Source organism: Delphinapterus leucas, chromosome 1 (assembly GCF_059928025.1).
Source record: "Delphinapterus leucas isolate spDelLeu-1000000601 "Yukka" chromosome 1, BTC_Dleu_Yukka2, whole genome shotgun sequence".
In the NCBI taxonomy this organism is placed as follows: Eukaryota; Metazoa; Chordata; class Mammalia; order Artiodactyla; family Monodontidae; genus Delphinapterus; species Delphinapterus leucas.
In genome coordinates, this window is record NC_143129.1 from 179,217,056 (window position 1) to 179,237,629 (window position 20,574).

The 20,574-nt window shown below is 52.6% G+C and overlaps 1 protein-coding gene across 7 annotated transcripts in view; it reads right to left on the reverse strand.

The window, feature by feature from the left end:
* Positions 1–20,574, reverse strand: part of LOC111187131 (kazrin) — a 138,600-nt gene that overhangs the window by 91,264 nt on the left and 26,762 nt on the right. For 6 of the 7 annotated variants that reach the window (XR_016388954.1, XM_089900854.1, XM_089900852.1 and 3 more), the window contains exon 2: positions 12,192–12,383. Coding sequence is in view for 6 of the 7 variants with exons in the window: in XM_089900854.1 (XP_089756980.1) it covers positions 12,192–12,383 (192 nt within the window). In the remaining variant the exon portion in view is untranslated. Of the gene's footprint in view, positions 1–12,191; positions 20,341–20,574 lie in introns of all 7 variants that reach the window. The other variant, XM_089900855.1, reaches the window with a different exon arrangement.

The following is a 20,574-nucleotide window of genomic DNA, read 5'->3' on the forward strand; positions in this document are numbered from 1 at the left end:
AGCAACTTCTCTGGAGTTCAGGGGCTGTGAAGGTCAGAGGCTAAGGGCTGCTGGTCAGCAGTGGGGTGTAGGTCCTGGGCTGGGGTGAGAGTGGGAGGCCTGGCGGCAGTCAGAGGCCCAGCTGGTGTGACCCAGGGACACGCTGACACCAGCACCACTTCTATGACCACTTCTGCAGTCAGTGGGCAGCGTCAGGCTGCTGTCTTGGCTTTCTCAGAGGTTGGCTTGTTCTCCCCGCAACACAGGTATTTTCCCCTGCATCCTGAGTAGTATTCTGCTCATGGTACCTTACAACAAGGGCTCAGAAGAACACTCAGCCCAACCCTCCCACCAGATGAGGCCCGCAGAGGCTGAGGGAACACTGTAGGAGAGCCCTGGACTCCTGACTCAGGACAGCCTGCTCCGACATGCCCCAGTGCCTCGGATTCACAGGACCGGCCTGTCCCTGAGACACACGTCACAAAGGATTCATCATTTAAAAACCTGTTAGCCACTGAAACAAACAGCAGCGGGCTCCCCATGGGGCTGTGGAGGGCACTGGCTATACCCCACAGGTCCTAGAGCCAGGCACACCTTCCTTGGCTTAAATTCCACCTTTCAGCAGCTCACTTCTCGGGCTCTCAACCTTCTCATCAGAAAAATGGTGAAGCCTATCCGAGATCATTCTTTAAAGTCCACGTATTCCTGGCCCAGGGAAATATTCAATGAGTATAAAAAAATTGTATTCATTACCTATACATTAAATATAAGTATTAATTTTTAAGATATTATGGAGCCATTGGATTTTTAAATTTTATTTATTTATTTTTGGCCACGCAGCGTGGCTTGCAGGATCTTAGTTCCCTGACCAGGGATCAAACCCGGGCCCTCAGCAGTGAGTGTGTGGAGTCCTAGCCACCGGACAGCCGGGGAATTCCCAAGCCATTGGATTTTAACCTCCATCTTTTCCCTACCATAGCACCTGGCCTTCAGCTGAATCAGAAAGCTCCTTTCTAGACTGTTCTGAGTGTTTAGCTCAGTGCCCCAAAATGCCTCTCCTCCTTCTGTGTCCCCACGTCAGGCTCTGGGCATGAAGCTCACCCGGTTGTTAGCAGCTTCTGTTATAGCCACTGGCCAGCCCGTGTCGTTGGGCCTATTTAAAGAGCTGGGCTGGGAGCCCAGGCCACAGCACACGCGGCAGCCTTGGACCTCCCTGGTCTCTGCCTGTTTCTGGAGCCCAGGAGCCCTGGGTGTTGGTGCCCTGATAGGACAGGGCTCTTCCCACCTGGGGCTGGGTCCCCTCTGTGACCCGCTGAGGCCAGCATGAAGGCTAAGCTGCCTGACTGTGGCCCGTGGGGCACTGAATGCCCCTCACTCCAAAACGCCTCGTGCTCAGGATTCCTAAGCCACCACACCCCCTTTTTAAAACACCTTTACTGCTAATAAATAACGTACAATAAGCTGCACATATGTAACGTGGACCATTTGATATAACCTGACATACGTAAACACCTGTAAAACCATCACCACAATCAAGATAGAGACGTATCCGTCACCCCAAAAGTTTCCTCTTCCCCTTTGAAAGCCACACTCCTGCCCCTCCTCCCACCCTCCAGGCAACCACTGATCTTTCTGTCCCTACAGATTAGGTTTCATTCTCTAGAGTTTCACATGAATGGAACCACACAGGATATACTTTTTTCTTTCTGGACTCTGGCACTCAGCATAATGATTTTGAGACCCGTCATGTGGCTGCATGTCTCGATACTTTGTTGCTTTATTGCCAAGCGGGATTCCACTGTAGGATATACTGGTCTGTTTACTCATTCCTCTGTTGATGGACTTTTGGGCTGCTTCCAGTTTTGGGCTATTACAAATAAAGCTGCTAGGACCATTTGTGTACAAGTCTTTGTGCAGATATATGTATTTCCTAGGTGAGTAAAAAACTAGGAGTGGCATGGCTGGGTCCTATCTCATCTCACGGTACAATTTCTATGTCCCCCTAGTACTGACAGTCTTCTAACACATACGACTTAGTTTTTCTCTGTTCCTTGTTTGTTGTTGGCCTTCTCCCTCCCCTATGTGGCACATGGTATTTTCGCAAAGATGGACACAATAAGACTTCCCATACGTGCTTTTTATAGGGTGGAGTCTGGCTGGCCTTGTGGCTGGTCTGTCACCAACTGAATGCAGTGGAAATGACACTAAGTAATGTCTGAGACCAAGAAGCCTTACAGCTTGCTCCTTGACTTCCTGGAACTCTTTCTGTGGGATCCCTGAGCCTGTGGAGGAGGCCTGACTACCATGCTGGAGGGGCCACAAATGGGTGTTTTAGTTGTCAGTCCCAGTTGAGCCCAGACACCCCACCAAGGCACCAGACACGTGAGTGAAGCTGTCTTGGACTCTCCAGCGGAACAGCCAACCACAGCAGAACCCACAACCCTCACCCACCATGCGGAACTCAGGAATCACCCGGCTGCACCCTGCCATGTCCCTGACACACAAAATCACGGGACGTAAGAAAAATGCTAGTGAGATTTGGGGGCTGTTTGTTACACAGCAGATCCATGAGAAATGGATCTGTCTGTCTGGCTCACAGATACTCCCCAAAGGCCCAGAGCAATGCCTGGCCAATAGGAGGACCTCAACAAGTGTTTGTTGAATGAATAAGTGAGTGGGGTTCTGGGTAAGATTTTATCAACACTGAAGAGATTTCTACTGATCAGAATTGAATGCTGGTGCAGTAGGAAGGGATCTGTGTCAGGCATGAGACTTCAAGTCCAAACACTGAGACCAGCATGCAGTATGACCCTCTTGGAACCTCAGTTTCCCCAACTGTAAAGTCAGGCAAACTCCACCTATGTCATGGGCTGGATCTGAGGAGAATGTGAAGATGAGGTGGGTGGAGGCCTCAGCACAGGGCCAGCTCAGGAGATCCCTGAGAAGGCTTGCTACGTCTGAGTGAAACTGTGCTGCCCCTGCCTGCCACCCACACCTCATATTGCGCTCAAGGCCCACAGAGATCTGCTCCCCCCTCTCCTGTTCAGCCATCATCAGGGGCAGCTCTTCCAGGAAGGAAGCTCACCCCCAGATCCCTGTCTGAGGCCAGGACAGCATCCCCTGGGGAGTCAACCAGGGCTGAGGAGAATCACAGTGGAGGTCCCTCTCAGACCTGACCCTGTGTCCACCCACCTTGGGCCAGTACCCACCATGGCTGCCCCAGAAGGAGGGCCAGCTCTGAAGACCACCGCCCCCTCCCGCTCCGGCCTGGCTCACGCCAAAGCTCTTCTCCCAGGACAGAGGCCAGTGTGGCTCTCACTTCCTGCCACGGGTTCAGGGCCATGTCCTGACCCCATCACGGCAAGATGGGCCTGCACAGTGATAGAGGCCACAGCTCCAAACAGGGTTGAACAGGGTCTTGGGCAATGTCTTATGAAAGGCATATCAAGAACCTGGCTTTTCTCACACTGCGCTCTGTTCTCCTCCTCTCAGCCGATCAATCTCTGACACTTCCTGGGCGGGGAGTGGGGATTAACTAAAAGCAGCAGCTCAAGGTCTGCAGCCCTTGCTCATTTCTTAAATATGGCAGCCGAGGCCACTGGCATTTCCTGGGACTGAAGTGTGTTCACTGAGCAGCGGAGGGAGAGGAGGTCGGGAAGAGAAGCTCCTGGCTTGTGTGTCCCCGAGACCAGCCTTGACACCTTTAGTCCCTGGCACAAGCTCCAGAGCAAAGACTAAAAATGAATCCACAAATCCCGGTGCCTCAAGGGGTCCGAGTGACAGCTAAGAATGCTGGGCTTCCAAACCCAGATCTGTCCGTCTTTCTCCCCTTATCCCGATTTACTCCCTTCCTCTCTACTGCTACAACCACCCCTAAGACACCTAGAATAAAAAGAGTACCTGCTAAGAACAGAGGTTTGGAAACTAGAGTCACTGGAGATCAAGTGTGGGCTCTCAAGTCTACTAGCCGGGAGATTAGAAAAATCCTTAGTCTCTCTCATCCCCATTTTGTAGATGGGAAGACTGAGGCTAATAAACACCACTCACCTAGTGAGGGTTGTTGGGAGGATCAATGGGCTCGTGCAGGCAGAGCAATTAGAGTGCCTGGCATAGTCCAAGTGCTAAACAAACGTTAGCTGTGGTGATTACTGCTCAAAAGCAATTTACTATGTGCTCACACTTCAGTCATCCCAACTATAGAATGGGTGTACAAGGTTTTTTCTGAATAGGGAAGAGGTTGGGCTCTGGTACCTGCTTCCTAAACAAGCATCGGATATGTGGAGGGTGAGTCCTGGAGGGTGTCTTGAGTATTTTCAAACTAACCAGTCCTTCCTCTTTTCTCAGGATAATCAGAACATTAATACACAGTGGAGTCTACTGAGAATTGGACCCAAAGCATTGAAGGAGACCCCAGAAAGGGTAATTGTTTGGAGGGCCATGGAACAGATTCTGGCCTGGGCAGGCGGGAAGGGTGACAAAGGGGGCCTGGGGGGACGGGACTGGACTGGCTGCCTTTCCAACTCATAGAGTCAAGGGCCCAGGACAAAAACCCCAGACAGGGAGAAGAGAGAGGACATCAGTCACTCGGGTACAAAAACCTATAAAAAGCAAAGGAGTCAAAAGGGACAAGGTCGATGCCATGTGTTGTCAGTCACCAGACACCAGGACTCTAAGCAGATTCTGGATATGATTCTATTTAAAATGCTCTCTGTGGCGGATCCTCAGTCATGGCTGGCAACGAACCCCACCTCCCCGGAACCACAGCCTCCAGAGTCTCCACCCACATGATGCTGGGCTTGGTCATATGATTTGCTTTGGCCAATGAGACAACAGCAAACATAAAGCAGGAAGTGGCTTGAAAAGCATCCCTGTAATGCACTGCACTATCTAAGATGCTGAGGATGGGGGAACCGGTCATAGAGGGACTCTGCAACTTTTCTGGGAACCTCAAACTACTCCAAAGAAACACCTGTTAAAAAACATGTGCATTAGGGCATGTGCTCGTTTTTGGGAATCCAGCTGCCAGGTGAAGCAGCTAACCTGCTAGAGACACACAGCCCAGCCAGAGCTGCAACAGAACAGCAAAGACTCTGGACACTTCTTCCACCTGACCATAGATTATTTTCAGCTGGATCAAATCTGGAGTCTGAGAAGCTTTCAAGGGGGATCTGTCAACTGTGAAAAACAGTCGGTAGTATATTAGGAAGATGCTCTGTCTGTAAAGTTAAAACTCTCTGGAAGCTTCCACCAAATTCTAAGATGTACCAGCTAAGCGTCTTCAACATCAGTGCTGTGGGACAGAGGGGCAGCAGCCCCTAGGGCATCAGGCTAGATGGCCTAAGAAACAGTGGAAGCTTCTATGTATGATTTACTTATTGAAGAGGAGGACATAAATTCAACCCAGGGCGATAGACGGCCCAGAAGATGAACAAGTCTTTGATGCAAGGAATGAAACAAAGAGTGGAGTGCGGATGTGGGAAGGGAAACAGGAAACATTAAGTTGCTTTTCAAACCCACACAGCTCTGGAGACAAGGATGTGTGTGTAAAAAAGCAGGTGGGCAGAGCCATCCCAGCATTGGTAACACATCATTTTATTCAATAGCCACTCAGGCCACCTACCACCCCACTGCCTGCAGGACTGGTTACAATGGCAGCCAAAGCATGGGCACACCTGCTAGGAATCTAAAGGACACTGGTGTCCCCTGCTGCTCAAGGCCTAAGACATTCTCTGCACCCCAGAACTCTTCAAGCAGAATATCTGTGGCATAGATTCTTATCTTCAAGCCTCGTTGGTCATGAAAAAATATATTATTCAACCAACTTGCATTGAGTATGTTGTGGGTTTCTGGGCAGGGCCTGGGTTCCACTTGCCTCTGAATTATCTGAGCCACAGGCACAGGTTCTATTGTGGGGAAGTTTTCATGAAACATTTGTTGAATGAGCAAATTAAACAATAAGGCTCAGTTCCTGCCAGGAGCTCAGTCTAGGACAGGTGACTCATTGTGAGGCAGGGAAAAGGCCCCAACAGGGCTTATTCCTTGTGCTAAAGAGAGGAAACTTGGGCATCATTTCTTCTCCGCCGTGCTCACCAATCATCGACTTTGTTCAGATGGTGAGGCTGAATCTGTGCTGGGTACTGTGCCTGTAGGAGCCTGGCAAGTGGCAAACCGGGTAGGAAACAGACGCCCCTCCATGTGTGCTGAGTCCTGAGGGAGCTCAGCATCTAGGGCTGTGAAGTCCAGGGAGGAGGGGCCCTTATTAGTTTCCTCCTGCTGCCATATCAAACTACAAATTTAGTAGCTTAAAAAGATACAAATTTAGTATCTTATAGTTCTGGAGGTCAGAAGTCTGAAATGGGTCTCAGAGGACTAAAATCAAGGTGTGGGCAGGGCTACATTCCTTCTGGAGGCTTTAGGAGAGAATCTGTCTTTCCCGGCTTCTAGAGGCCATGCACATTCCTTGGCTTATGGACCCTTCCTCCGCCTTGAACACCAGCAATGGTGGATTGGGTCCTCACGTTGAATGTCCAGCCTCTGTTCTCTGACTTTCTCTATCTCTGACTCTTCTGCCTCCTCTTTCACTCTGAAGGAACCTTGGGATTACGCTGGGCCTACAGGATAATCCCTCCATTTTAAGGATGTCTGATTAACAACCTTAATTCTCCTTTGCCACGTAAACTACCATATTCACGTGCTCTAGAAATTAGGATGCAGACATCTTGGGGGTGAAGGGGTATGATCCTGCCAACCACAGGCCCCGGACCCATCGAGTGGAGGATGGTTCAGAAAGATTCCTGGAGGAAGCAGAGCCTGAATCAGGACTTGGAGGAAGATGACCATCAGGAGGCTGGGGGAGAAGAAGAGCAAACGCAAAGACTCAGAGGAGAAAGAAGGGAGAGGATCCACAGGCACATCTAAGAACCACGTGTACATAACATGTGCATCCACGTGCTAGAAGGAGACGAGGCTGCAAAGGCAAGGAGAGGGTGGGAAAGGGACACAGGAACATCTTCAACACCTCACTCCTCATACTGCTTTCTCCTGCTCAAAACCTCCATGTCCCTGTACTTCAGGGTACAGCCCTGAATGCAAAGCCTCCACCTTCCCAGCCCCATACACAGGCTGGCCTTCTTGCCTTTGCTCAAGCTATTTCCCCTGCAGTAATGCCCTCTCTGCCCCTGCCAGTGTCACCTAAGGGCTCCAGAGCCACCCTGCTGAGGTCTGAACCTGGCCCTAACCAGGTACTGCTGTGTAATCTTGGCACATTGACAGCCCACCTCATACTCTTGTTGTGAGAATTAAAGGAGCTAAAGTGTGTGGCATATAAAAAGTGCTCAAAAATGCTAGCTGTCACCACCACTACCACCAATAATAACATTGCAGGGGGTCCAAGAGGAAAACTATTTTCATAGTAACACTCTGACATTATTTGCCTGTTTTACTGTGTTAGTATTTGCTATGTTGGTGCAAAAGCAATGCTGGGTAAAATGCTGACATTTTAGCAGAAATCATAACAGTGGCATCAAACTGTATTAGTAGTCACTGAGTTCTTTACACAACGTACTCATAGTTGAAAGAAAGGGGGGGAGGACAGTTTTACTTAAGAATAACCTTGATGAAGCTGTAAAAATAATTAATTCTATTAAAACTTGATTCCCAAGTACATATTTTTTAATAAAATGGGAAGTACACTTAAAGTTCTTTTGCTGCATACCAAAGTACAATGGCTGTCTCAAGGAAAATCATGTGTGCAACTGTTTGAGTTGCTAGCTAAACTAGCCACTTTTTCGTAGCTCACCATTTGTACTTGAAAGAAGGACCAACGTACAAACTATAGTATCTGGCAAACTACCAAACTAAGTGAACACATGAAGTAAGTGAGCCTGTTACTTCTAGGAAAACAAATGACAGTATTTGTTGCCAGTGATAAAACTTGAACTTTTGAGCAAAAATCCAAATTTGGGCAAACTTGATCTGCCACTATGAGTTTACCAGCTCCTCAAGACTTAAAGACTTTTCTAATGAGATTGGTGGTGATGTTAACAGATATGACTTATTGATGTTGGATACTGAAATATGCCAAGATTTGGAGGATGTGCATTGCTCAGTGAACCAATATTTTCCAGGTGATCAATGTTAGATTAAAAAAAAATCATGTGTGGGTACAATAGCCATTCAAAGTACCAATTAGACCCATGGTTTTGTCCAGCCTAACAGAGCACAAAACCTTCACTGGATAATTCCACACTCAGCAAACCTCTAAGAAATTACCATTTGGTGAGTTAGTATGAAGTCAAAGAAAAATGTCCATAATTATCTAATAAGGCAATTAATACACTCTTCCCTCTTCCAGCTACACATCTGTGTGATGCTAGATCTTCAACCAAATCAACAAATCATAGCAGCCTGACTGAAAGAGTAGTTAACGAGAACTCAGCAGTCTTCTATGGAGTCAGACATTAAAACATTTTTGCAAAATTGTGAAACAATGCTGCTCTTTTCCCTCAAATCTTTTTGTTTAGGAAAATACAGTCATTTTCATTTAAAAATAATGTTAGCATGTAATGGGTTTAGTACTGTCCTTTTAAAATGAATTGAAGATTTAGACACGTTTTCTCGGAGAAATCAATGCAACTGAGGGGGCCTGGAGAAATCAAGACACCCCAGAGGGGTCCCACGGGCGACCAGCTCACCACAGGCGTAGGGCTGCAGTCATGCAGGGACTCTGGGGTAAGTTTACTCACGCGATGACACCATTCCTTATTAAACAATCATTCAGGGCTTCTGCCTTTAAACTCACGATGAGACCAAAATCCCAAACCAAACATTCCCAGGCTCGTCCCCACAGAAACAAAGGAAACTTCTAAACCCCCATTCTCGCCAGACTTGATTCTTTTCGTTGCTTTGATGTTGGAACCATCAATGTTTGCATGTTTGCTTGAGTTCCTAATCCTCTCACGTGCCGAAGAATTCCAGTTTCAACCACCCCCAAACCAAAGACTGAGGGTGGGCCGGTGGGGACTGGCCAGAGTGGAAGTCTTTGGGGGCTTTGCGTCTTCCCACCGCAGGGACGCTCGTTATTAACAAGTGTCGCCCAACATCTGCCGTGTACTTGGCTTGTGCATTTATTCTCGTCCTTCTCATTATGGGCATATAAATCCCTTTTCATGCCCCAGCCTCCTTCTGCCCACATCTGTCTGCAATTTACTCACCATGTGCTGTGGCTGGGGAGGAAGCATCTTATTTATGACTTTGTAGAATGCCAGGCAGGATGCTTGAGGTGCTTGCTACCTTGAACTTAGATGGGCTCAGGGGGTCTAAGGTCTGGGCTACCCCAAATGGGAATCAGGCGACTAACATCTCCAAACCGATCTGAGGAAGACTGCCAAACCCTGTCTCATCAGATAATCACTAAGTATTTGTACTAACGGTACTTGGCTCTGGGCCAAGCGCTTTATACGTCATTTAATCCTCATGACAACCTGTGAAGTAGCTACTATTATTGGCCTCAATTATAAGAAAAGTAGGTATTGTTACTCTTGCCTTCTGCAAAGGAACTGTGGTTCAGAGAGGTTAAGGAATTTGCCCCAGGCCACACAGCTAGTAAGTGACAGAGATGGGATTCATGCCCAGATCTGACTCCAGAGTCTGCTGTCCCCGTGACTGAGCTAGGATGGCCTCCTGTCTCTCTTGTCCAGGCCAACTTCACCCCTCGTGACCTCATCCAGAGGGGAGATGAGGTGTTTAGTGCAGTGGAAAAAGTTTCGGACTCTGCTGCTAATTAGCTCTGTCACCTTGGCCAAGTTACTTAACCTCCCTGAGCCTCATTCAGCTGTCTCCATCTGTGAAAGGGGTTGAAACGTTCCAGCAGCAGTGGTGGGGTGAATGGTAGACCAAGTGCACAGAACAATGATGGAACACAGTAGGTGCTCAATAAGGCTTTCCTTGAATGAATACTGACGAGTCCTTGTTGATGAGATTATTGTTCCTACAAAGCAGTCGCCTTTGGGGGATCTCTGGGTCCCTGAGCAAGGCCCTGAAGACCTTTGCGGATGGATAAGAAATCGTACAGCACAGAGTTGGGAAGAAATGCCTGCATAGCTCTGTGCCCTGTGGGCTAAACGGACGAGGGTGCACATCATGGTTCCCGCCTTCACAGACACGACCTCATTTAATTCACTGCTACTGTCCCATCACTCAGATCAGAACACTGAGGTCTGGAGAGCCGTCTGCTCCAGGAGCTGGGCAGTCGGCGGGTAAATGAGCCTCTGCTCACTCCCTGCCCACACCCCTGGGCACAGGAACAGCAGAGAGAGGTATTCCTCCTCCTCCCAGGTACAGAAGGGGGAATACAGGTGAGAATTCTTTCCGTGGCCCAGGACACAGAAGGCAGGTGACTCTGTCCTGGAATGAACACCGGCAAAGGAGGCTGAGACAGCGTCTGGCTGCTTCCTGAGGCAGCCTCGACTCTGCAGGATCGTGAAACCTGGCGAGACCAAAGGACGTCAGCTCACACGGCCTGGACCCAGCAACACGTGCCCATGGGAGACTCCTGAGACTTGGATCTCCTTCCTGAGAAGGGTGGGGATGTTCCGAGGCCCCCGGGAAGCTGGGAGTGGAGGGAGCTTCTATAGATCTGCCTGGACCGCAGGAGGGTTGCATAGAGAAAGCACGCGTGCCTGGCACGGTGACTTCTGCTCACGCGGCGTCAGCTGCACCGTGACATAGACCACCTGCCTGCTACGGCCTGAAGAGATCACCCAGAACACTGTCCAGGTGGCCCAACCGGAAACAACACCCCAACAGGAAGGTGTCTACCCAGCTTTAAGAGTAACATGTACTGCTGGGGAGAACGCAGAGAGGGGCTGGCGCAGCCGGGTGAGGGCACACCAGCATCCCAGGCTTCCTGGGGGACGGGTGGTGGCGTGTTGGCCAGACAGCTGGCTTAGCCAGTGTCCTGCTGCTCACTTCACACCTGTGGTCAGGGAAACCCACAAGGACAGAGCCGACTAATCATCCAGCACAATCCCCTCTCCCTCCCCGCCCAGTTAGCCTTGTAGCTGGGACGCGGATGCCCAGCACTCCTTGCGGCCACGCTCTTGCCAAAGGGAATCTCTGACCCTGAATTTTGGCCCTTTCCCTGGATCCTTCACAGGCCGAGGGGAGCAGAGATGCCCACCAGCCTGAAATGCCCCCTGGGATGGTTACAGAAGAGAGAGACAAACAGATTCTTTAAGCCACCCTGTTTTGGGGTCTTTGCTACAGCAGCCCGAAATCAACCGAAGGAATAAACCTGCTTTGGCCTCAGAAATGAAGTCTTTATTGAGAGAGTATTTATCGTTCTAGGAAGTGGTAAGTGGAAAGGAGGGTGCCAAGTTTTATTGCTCTTCCCCCCCGCCCCGCCCCAGGAGAATCAAAGACACTAAGCGGGGCTCAAGAGATCAAGGCAGACCCCACCCAAGATATTTTCTCCCCCAACGTTTCACGTTGCAGGACTGGGAGGGGATGACTCCCAACCTTTCTCAAATAACCTTGTGAGACGCAGTGTGGGCAGGTGGCTCCCAGGAGAGATGGGTATGCCGGCTGCCAGTACCCCAGGCCGGCTCTGAGGAAAGCAGCTGACACATGCGCCCAGTGGTCTCCAAAAGCAGTTTCTCTCCTAACTCCTCCCCCAACCCAGGGCTGGATGCTGAGCTCCTTAGAGGGGAGCTCCTGCAGAGCAAGCAACGAGAGAAGAGGCCTGAGCCCTCCCCTGGAGAGCCCACTGCCGTGAGCACGAGTGAAGTGGGGGAGGGATGTGTCCTCCAGCACAAAACCCAGCACCCCCGCACTGTCCTGTGAGGGGAGGCGCCGCAGGACCCTGAGAGCTCTGAGTAAGAGGCGACCCAGCTTCTGGGTCAGCATCCTCGTTCAGCAAAGATAACTACCTGCCATTCACACACCTCAGAAGGAGGCGCCCCATGACCGGCAGTGATGGAGAACACGAGGCGGTCACACTGCAGGAGGGAATGACATCTGTACCCGACCCAGCAAGACGCAGGATTCCACCCAAAAAGGAAGGGGCAGCCTGGGCTGGGGGCTGGGCGCCGGGAGGCTCCTGGGGCCACGTCACTGCCCCTGCAGAGGCAGGACCCTGGCTCCTGGTGTCCCTGTGGCCCCAGCTGAGGCCCAGGCGAGGGAGGGGAGGGAGCTGTCGCCCACTTGTCACTCACCCTGCAACGCTTCTCTGGCTCTGGCTAGCTCCTGCCCCTTCTGGGCCAGCTGGACCCTGAGCTCGGTGGCCGCGAGGACCTCGGAGGACTTGCCGCCCTGCGACTCCTCCAGGTCCTTCATCAGCATCTCCTTCATCTGCCGGAGAAGGTGGACTTCCTCCTGGAGCCGGGACACTTCCTCCCGCAGCAGTGCTAGGGGAGAAGGGCACACGGTTAGAGCGGGGGACAGTGGCTCCCGCTCGCTCACTTTTCTGGGGACAGTTTGAAGGTGCTTTGGCTTTCCCTGTTTGCTCTGCATTCAGGGCCTGTCCTACTATGTGTAGGAAAACCCCCGAACGACCTTATTGCAAGGAGGCCCCGCCCCAGTCTTGGGCCCCGCCCACAGTCTGCAGAGCACGCCTGGCGGGACTCCCTGCCTCCCACCACACTCTCTAGGGCTCTCAGGGGTCAGCACTGCAGTCCCAAGCCAGCAGCACTCCCAGTTACGCTTTACGTGCTTTACCTTGTTTACCAAAACCTCCGGGGGCAGGATGCTTCACCCCCATCTCACAGACTAGAAAGTCAAGGCTCGGAGAGATTAAGAAACTCCACGAGGGCATAAAGTGAGTAGGTAGCAGAGGTGGGATGTGAACCCAGACCTGGTCGACTCCAGGCACAGTCAACGCGACAGTATTACTCAGGACAGTGCACACCCAGGCCGAGATGCTCACCTCACTCAGAGACCGATTAAAAGAGCTTCTGACGTAGAGAATGGACTTGAGGACACGGGAACGGGGAAGGGTAAGCTGGGACAAAGTGAGAGAGTGGCATGGACATATATACACTACCAAATGTAAAAGACATAGCTAGTGGGAAGCAGCCGCATAGCTCAGAGCTTTGTGACCACCTAGAGGGGTGGGATAGGGAGGGTGGGAGGGAGATGCAAGAGGGAGGAGACATAGGGATGTATGTGTATGTATAGCTGATTCGCCTTGTTATACAGCAGAAACTAACACACCATTGTAAAGCAATTATACTCCAATAAAGATGTTAAAGAAAAAAAAAAAAGAGGTTCTGAGATGCTCATGGAAGCCGGCCCTGGAGTGGCTGGTCTTGGCTTGCATCACTAAGCTCACACATCGCTCTCTCCCTTTTCCCCACCCTCCTGCACGCTGGTCCCTCTCTGTGCGACAGGCCAAGCTCTTTCCAGCCTCAGGGCCTTTGCCCCTGCAGGGCCCTCCACCTGCGACACCCTTTTCCCTGCTCTTCCAGTGACACAGCTGCCCCCCGACACCACCCTGTCCCATGCTCCCACGGTAGCAGGGGATGCAGTCCTCGCCTGTGAGGGTCAGAGGACATGGCTGTGGCACGGCTTTCGAGGTCCCGGGTCTCCGGTCTGGCTCCCTCGCTGACCAGGAGTGTGATCACGAGCAAGTCCCTTCCCCTCTAAGCCTCACACGCCCCTTCTATAAAATGGGTCTAACCCTCAGGGTTGAGATGCAGGAGGAAGCCTGGTCCAGGGCATGTGCTCAGTGTGTACGGCGAGCGCTCAGTGCCGGTGAGACGGGGGCTGCGTCTCCCCAGGCGCCTGACCCTCTTAGCAGCACCCGGCGTTCTCTAAGGCGCTACAACCTGCACTCCTTGGGGAGCCTGGACACAAAGGCAGAGCCAGGTCTAGGGTGGGGGTCAGGCCACGGGGAGCAGAGCTGAGGCCTCGGGGACCCGGGGTCCCCCCACCCCCAGAAGCCTGGGGAAGGGTGGCACTGGTTCCAGCCCCTGTTCTCTGGTCTACTTCAACCGCCTCCTCTGAGGCCACCTGGGTCCAGCTGCCACCCACACAAGGGGAGGCCGCCCTGCCCTCCCAGCTCCTTGACCCCCACCCAACCTCCCCACAAAAGCCTGAAATGCAGGGCGTCCCACCTCACTCCTGCACTGAAAACCCTCCCTGGCTTCCCGCCCCATCAGCCCATCTGAGGCCTCCCTCAGGCCACCTGCGGGGGGACTTTCAGTTCTGGAAGGTGCCAGACTTGTCCCGCCTCAGGGCCGCTGGAAGAGCTTCCTTCCTTCTTCACAGGTTCCTCCCTGTCGGGCAGTCTCAGCCCTACTGTCACCTCAAGAGCCCTAAAGAGGCCCTCACCCGTGGTCCACTTCTGACAGCAGTTTGGACAACGCACCCCAAACCCCTCGTTAATGTGGGAGGCCCACCCATGCGTTACAGTGTGCGTGCCCAGTGGGCACGGCTCCCCGAGAGCAGGCCTGGTAGCTCTGCTCTAGCTCATTCGCTGAGGGGTCTCAAGTGCCCTGAATACTATATGATGACACACGACAATCGAATGATCTCCTCCAGCCATCTGTCCACCCAGCAAGAGTTCATGGGCACCTGCCCCAAGCCAGTTGCCGCTGAAGGCACTGGAGACCCCTGGGTGAAGGTTCCAGACAGGTCCCACCCTCGGGCCGGTGCTCCCAAACCCCACAGTGAACACGGACTGCAGAAACCTAAACCTGCTCCCCGGGGAGGCAGGCTGTCTGCAAGGGACCTCCTGGTTGCTCTGACATGGACAGACTCAAGTGCAGGCTGGGAACTGTCCAGGTCTCTTAGCAAAACTGCAAAGTAGGAGGTTTGCATTGGGGGCCCCTCCCCTGCCCTCATTCCAGACAAACATTTGCAGGTCGCCTATAAGACAGGCCTGGAGCAGGGTGTTCAAAAAGAAGGGAACACCCTTGGCCTCGAGAAATCTCCAGCAAGTAGAAGCAGCACACACAAGTAAGCATAATGCAAAGCAGGTGTGGCATGTGCTTGGAGCACAGGAACATTTGAAATGGGCCTCGGAAGATGGCAGGGCAGTGAGCAGCGGGGACAGTACGGGCAAAGGCGAGAAGGCTGGAAAGACCCCTGGGCAACCCGTGACCAGTAACAGGTGAGGAAGAGCACGGAAGCCGGGGGAGGTGCGACAGGGTCAGATCATAAAAGGTCTTAACCTCAACCGCCCCTGTGCCCCCAGCCCTGGCTCGCCGTCTCTAGCAGTCCTTAAGACTCTGGAATTTTCATTCTTGCTTCCTGCCACAGACTGAATGTCTGTGTCCCCATAAAATTCCTATGTTGAAACCTAGTGCCCCATGTGATGATGGTACCTGGAGGTGAGGCCTTTGGGAGGTCATGAGGGTGGAGCAAAAGACACAACGAAAAGACGGCTGTCTATTAACCAGGAAGAGCGTCCTCACCAGACACGGAATCTGCCAATGCCTGGCTCTCGGACTTCCAGTCTTCAGAATTTTAAGAAACAAATTTCTGTTGTTTATAAGCCACTGGCTACTTTTGTTCTAGCAACCCCAAATGGACCAAGACACCCTCCTTCATCAATTCTCCCCAGTCACCCATCCTGCCGGGGCCTGTCCCCACTCAACTGTCACCAAACGGTTATTTCACGATAAGGTGTGAGTGACTGCTAAGCATCCCCGTTTATATTTACATTGCCAGGCAAGTGGAAGCCAGGGCTGTTTGATTTTATTTTATGGGCATGACTTCTGGGCTTCCTTAAACTGCCCAGAGGAAGCCACTGAGGTTGTTTGCTGTCTATGCAAATGGAAGAGGATTCCAAGAGACCCGGCTTCAAATCCAGTCCTGGCCAGGGACTTGTCGTGACCCTGAGCAAGCCCCATTATGTTTCCGGCTCTCACTTGCCATGTACACTGCTTGGGGACAATGTCACCCATTTAGGGTGGCCAGATTTAGCAAAATAAAACAAAGTGAAGCAAAACAAACCCAAAAAGCCCAGGTGCACAGTTAAATTTGAATCTCAGATAGACGACAAATAATTTTTAGTATAAGTATGTCTTAAATATTGCATGGAACATACTTATGCTAAAAACTGATTTGTTGTTTATATGAAATTCAAGTGTAACTGGGCATGCTGCGTTTTATCCAGCAACCCTACTTCCATTGCAATGAAACGAGGCCATCATGAGAAAGGGCTGTGTTACTAAATTATCTCACAGGAGGAAGGAGGTTAAGGCACAGAATAGCCTGGCACAGCCTTCTCTGCCCCTTGCTCTTGGACGAGAGCAAGACGGGGCTGGGTGCCCCTATCCTGAGCTAACAGTAGCAAATGCAAATTTTTCCTGCGCTCACGTTGCTAATAGGTGTACCTGACACCCAGGCCCTGCCCCTTGAGTCAGGCTCTGAAGAAGCAGGAGGGCGGGATACCAAGTACATCTCCTGCAGGAACCAAGTCTTAGGAGATCAAGCTGGAAAAACAACTCCACAAAAAGAGAGAGCCTTGTCCAAGCTTACTAACTGCACCTGCCCTGGCTGGACTAGACCTTGCACAGCCTGGACCCTTCCAGGGGCAGAGAGGGGTGACAGCCCTGGGACTGCAATCACAGAGAGCCTCACAAGACTGAAGCCCATTCACAGGCACTTCCCCTCCCTGGGCCTCAGTGGCCTCACCTGTGAAATGGGAGTGATGGGAATGAGACTCACAGGTAATACACTTAAACGTGCTAAGCACGATGAGTGCTGTGTGTGCCCTCGTGCCCCCAACTCCTCCTCCCCTCACAGAGGGGAGCGACCACATTCCTCAGAAGCAATGAAGAAGTGAAAGTTGGAGGACTTGCGTTGCTGTCTCAGAGGGATTGCTACCTTGCTGTGTGACCTTGGGCGAGTCACTATCCCTCTCTGGGCCTTCATAATCTCGGTGCCCTTAGAGGGATGCACTCTTCAGGAATCTAGATGAATGCTACCGATTGTGCATTTCTCCCCTTGGCGGGACAGGGGTCCCTGCTCTGGTCCACAGCTGCACTGCTCAGTGAGGCAGCCACCAGGCACACGTGGCTACTTAAGCGTAAATTAGTCACAACAAACAACTCAGTTCCTCAGGCACACCCGTCACGTGTCAAAAGCACAGAGACCACCCTGTCAGGGCACGGAGCTCCTGGTCAGTGCTCGTTCAGGGGCACGAGGTGGGGAAGGGAAGAAGCGGGGTTTGTGAAGCACCTGGTGCAGCGCGGGCCGCAGACATACGGACAGGAGGGGGCCTTGTGCCAAAGGCGGGAGAGCTGCTGGGGAAGGAGCCATGTTCCTGGAGAAACCACACTGGCCCTGGCCCAGGGACACAAAAAGGAAAGATCAATTGCATACCTTTCTGCCGACGCTGGGCAACCACGGACCTTAGGGCAGGGGGCCGGTGGTGGTAAAAGGGCCTGGTGCCAAAGAAGCCACAAACCCGGCAGAGCTCTAGGCCATGGAAGCCGGAAGTAAGCATTGCCTGGGAGACAGCGGCTCTCCCACCCCCGGGGAGGCCAGCAGTTACCAATGATGCTGCCCTGGGGGGAGCAGGCAGGCCACACAGTGGAAGCCCCCAGAGGCCTCTTCCCAAGGGCAAGGAGGTGTGGCATAGCTACTCAGGTGACAGAGGGAGCTGGGGAGACCCTAACCCTGCCCCTCTGTAGCACACCTCCTTCTGTTTGTAAGAGCAGCGAGTGCTCGCCACTTTTAAAACGCCATTTCCTGGCCTCCCTTGCAGCTAGAGTTGCCTGTGTGACCCAGTTCTGGCTCATGAGATGTAGGTGAAAGTCCCTGAGGAAGACTGCCCTTTAAGAAAATAGGGCTTTGCCTCCTCCGTGCCTTCTTGTCTGGAAAGTGGACTTGTGGTTAGAGCTGTGGCAGCAACGTTGTAACAAGGAGGCAACACGCACAGGGAGCAGAAAAGATGCCAAGGGGAGAGAACAGAGCCTGGGGCCTGGCGAGCACAGCTCAGCCCTGCACCTGTGTCTCGAGACCTGGAGCGGCACCAGCTGGGCAGGGCCATCTGGCACAGGAGAGCCTTTGATTTCCCTGCTGATCTACCAGTTCTCCAGAACCAAGCACAGCAGCGCGTGCTACCGGCTGAGATCGAGTTCAGGTGGCTGCTGAGGGCCAGCACCTCTGGGGTCTGCCCTGCGGCCGCCTCAGCTGTGAATTCTGGGCAGTGGGAGGAGGAGGTGGGGACTGTGGAGGAATCCACACAGCGCAGGAGGGAGGTGACCGCTCCTGGCCCTGGGGAAGAGCCCCCAGTTTTGCGACAAGTCCTTTCCTGGCTTAATTTTTGTGAGCTCACAGGGCTGGGGCGGGAGAGGAAGAAGACAAAGAAAAACACTTACTCTCCGTGACTGTGGGGCACCGTCCAAGAACAGGATGCGTGAACAGGCAGCGAGAGGCCTCGGAGCTCTCTCGGTGAGTCGCCGGTTCACGAGTCTGGCCTTCCCAAGCCAAAGGTCCAAACAGCAATAATACTGTAACCACCGTGTATCACAATGACGATTCCTTTGCTAACACTTCGGGAGCACATAATATGTGCTCCAGGCTCTGTGGTAAGTCTGTTACACTCCTTAATGATAACTAGTGAATCCTCGCAATAACCTCATGAAGTAGGTCCTGTTATCATCACCCCCTTCAACAGATGGGGAAGTTGAGGCACAGGATTTAGGTGACTTGACCAGTGTCATGCAGAGTCAGAGCAGTCTAGCTCCGGCACCCACCCCAGTCCAAACTCTTGCACTACTATCTTTTTTTTTTTTTTAATATTTATTTATTTGTCTGCGTCGGATCTTAGTTGCGGCACGTGGGATCTTTAGTTGCAGCATGTGAACCCTTAGTTGCTGCATGTGGGATCTAGTTCCCTGACCTGGGGCCCCTGCATTGGGAGTGCGGACCCTGAGCCACTGGACCCCCAGGGAAGTCCCTCGCTGTACTATCTTGCAGGGGGACAGGGCCACAAAATCCATGGGCCGCCGCAGGCTTGCCCTGATGGATGGCAGGGGAGGCAGGCGTGCCCCCCATCAGGTATGGGCTTGCTTTTGTTTCCCACATGGAGGTGGGTCACAGGGAGCCGGCCACTCCGTGCATGGCCCTTCCCCGGGTCACCGTTCCCACGCAGCTCCTGGAGAAGGATGTGGCCATGGGGCCAGCAGGGGCTCTGCTCTGCTCACACCCGACGCCCAGCGCCAGCCCAGTGCTGGGCCAGGCTGGTCTGGGTCAGCCACCAGGGCTCAGTCCCGGCTCCCCCGCTTCCTGGCTATTTGACCTTAGGACAAGTGACCTCTGAGTTTATCTGAAATTGGAGCCAAGGCCAGTCTCCCAAGCCTGTAGTAAACATTTAACAAAGCAATCATCTAAGTGGAAACATTCCAGAAGCTTCTAAATGGGGGTCATATGGAGCTCGTCAAGATCATTATTATAGAAAAGGGCAAACCTCCCCGATGTTCCGAGGAGAGGCCTTGGTCCCAAGAACCTGGGAGCCCAGACTTGTGGGCCTCCCAACCCGGAAGGGGTGGATTAAATGACAGAGAAGGCTGAGTCACCCAGTCTGCAGGGCAAAGGCAGGACCAAGGGCACAGGGGGCTCCGAAGGGAGGGCAGGCTGGAGTGACAGTCCCTGGCTGCCTGTCGTGGGTAATAAACAGCCAAGCACACATCTGTCAAAACTCTCTGAACTCAGATGGTACCCTTAAAACCTGTGCACTTTGCTGTAGGAAATTATACCTAAAAATATACATATATATACCTATATAGCAGTAACATAGTTCAGGCTTTCCATTCACTCACTTTTATAGATCTTCCCCCCAAATCCAGGTACCGAGCTCACCGGCCCCCTGCCCTCCAGCAGGCCTCAGGAAAAGGGGAGCCTGAGTCCAACCCCGGGCTCTGTGGACAACCTCCGTTCACTTGAGCTATACCTGCCCTGTAGCAGACAAATTGGACCATGCCCCGCTGGCCCTGGCCGGATGGAGGTCACTTCCAGGTGACACGACGCTCTGCTTAATGATGTCATGGTTCCCTTCTGGTCCAAACACCCTTTCTGGCAGAGACGATGGCTGATGGCACTGCCATGTTCTGAGCCCCGACTTTGTGCAGGATGCCACCCACTGGACTACAGGCTTCATCTCACCGGATCCTCATGGCACCCACGCAGGGCTGTAGTGACCCCGCTTGAGCTCGGAGGTGCTGGGGGTGTGTGGGACGGAGCCCAGGTCAGCCTGTGGGTCGTGCAGCACCCCCGCCATGGGCTGGTCCAGCAGCGGCCGGAAGGCCGTGGGCGCTCAAAAGCCACCACTGCTGCCGGGACTGCCGTTGCTGTCCTCACTGCCAAGTCTGGTCCAGGTGGCAGTCCCAGAACATTAGGACGGTGCTTGTTCTAAAAATTAGGAATCAGACGGTTCTTGGAGGGTTAAAATGTTAAGGCTGAGGTACCATGATTCATATCAAATCCCCGTAAGAGATGGGCTCCCAGGCCCCAAGACTAAACAGGACCAGATGTATTCGTGTCCAAGGAAGCCAGTACCTGATGGCGGAAGGGAGTCCTGAAAAGGCAGAGTCAGAGAGGGGGTCGCTGGCAGAGCCCACGTCCCAGGCCGAGGGGGTGAGGGTC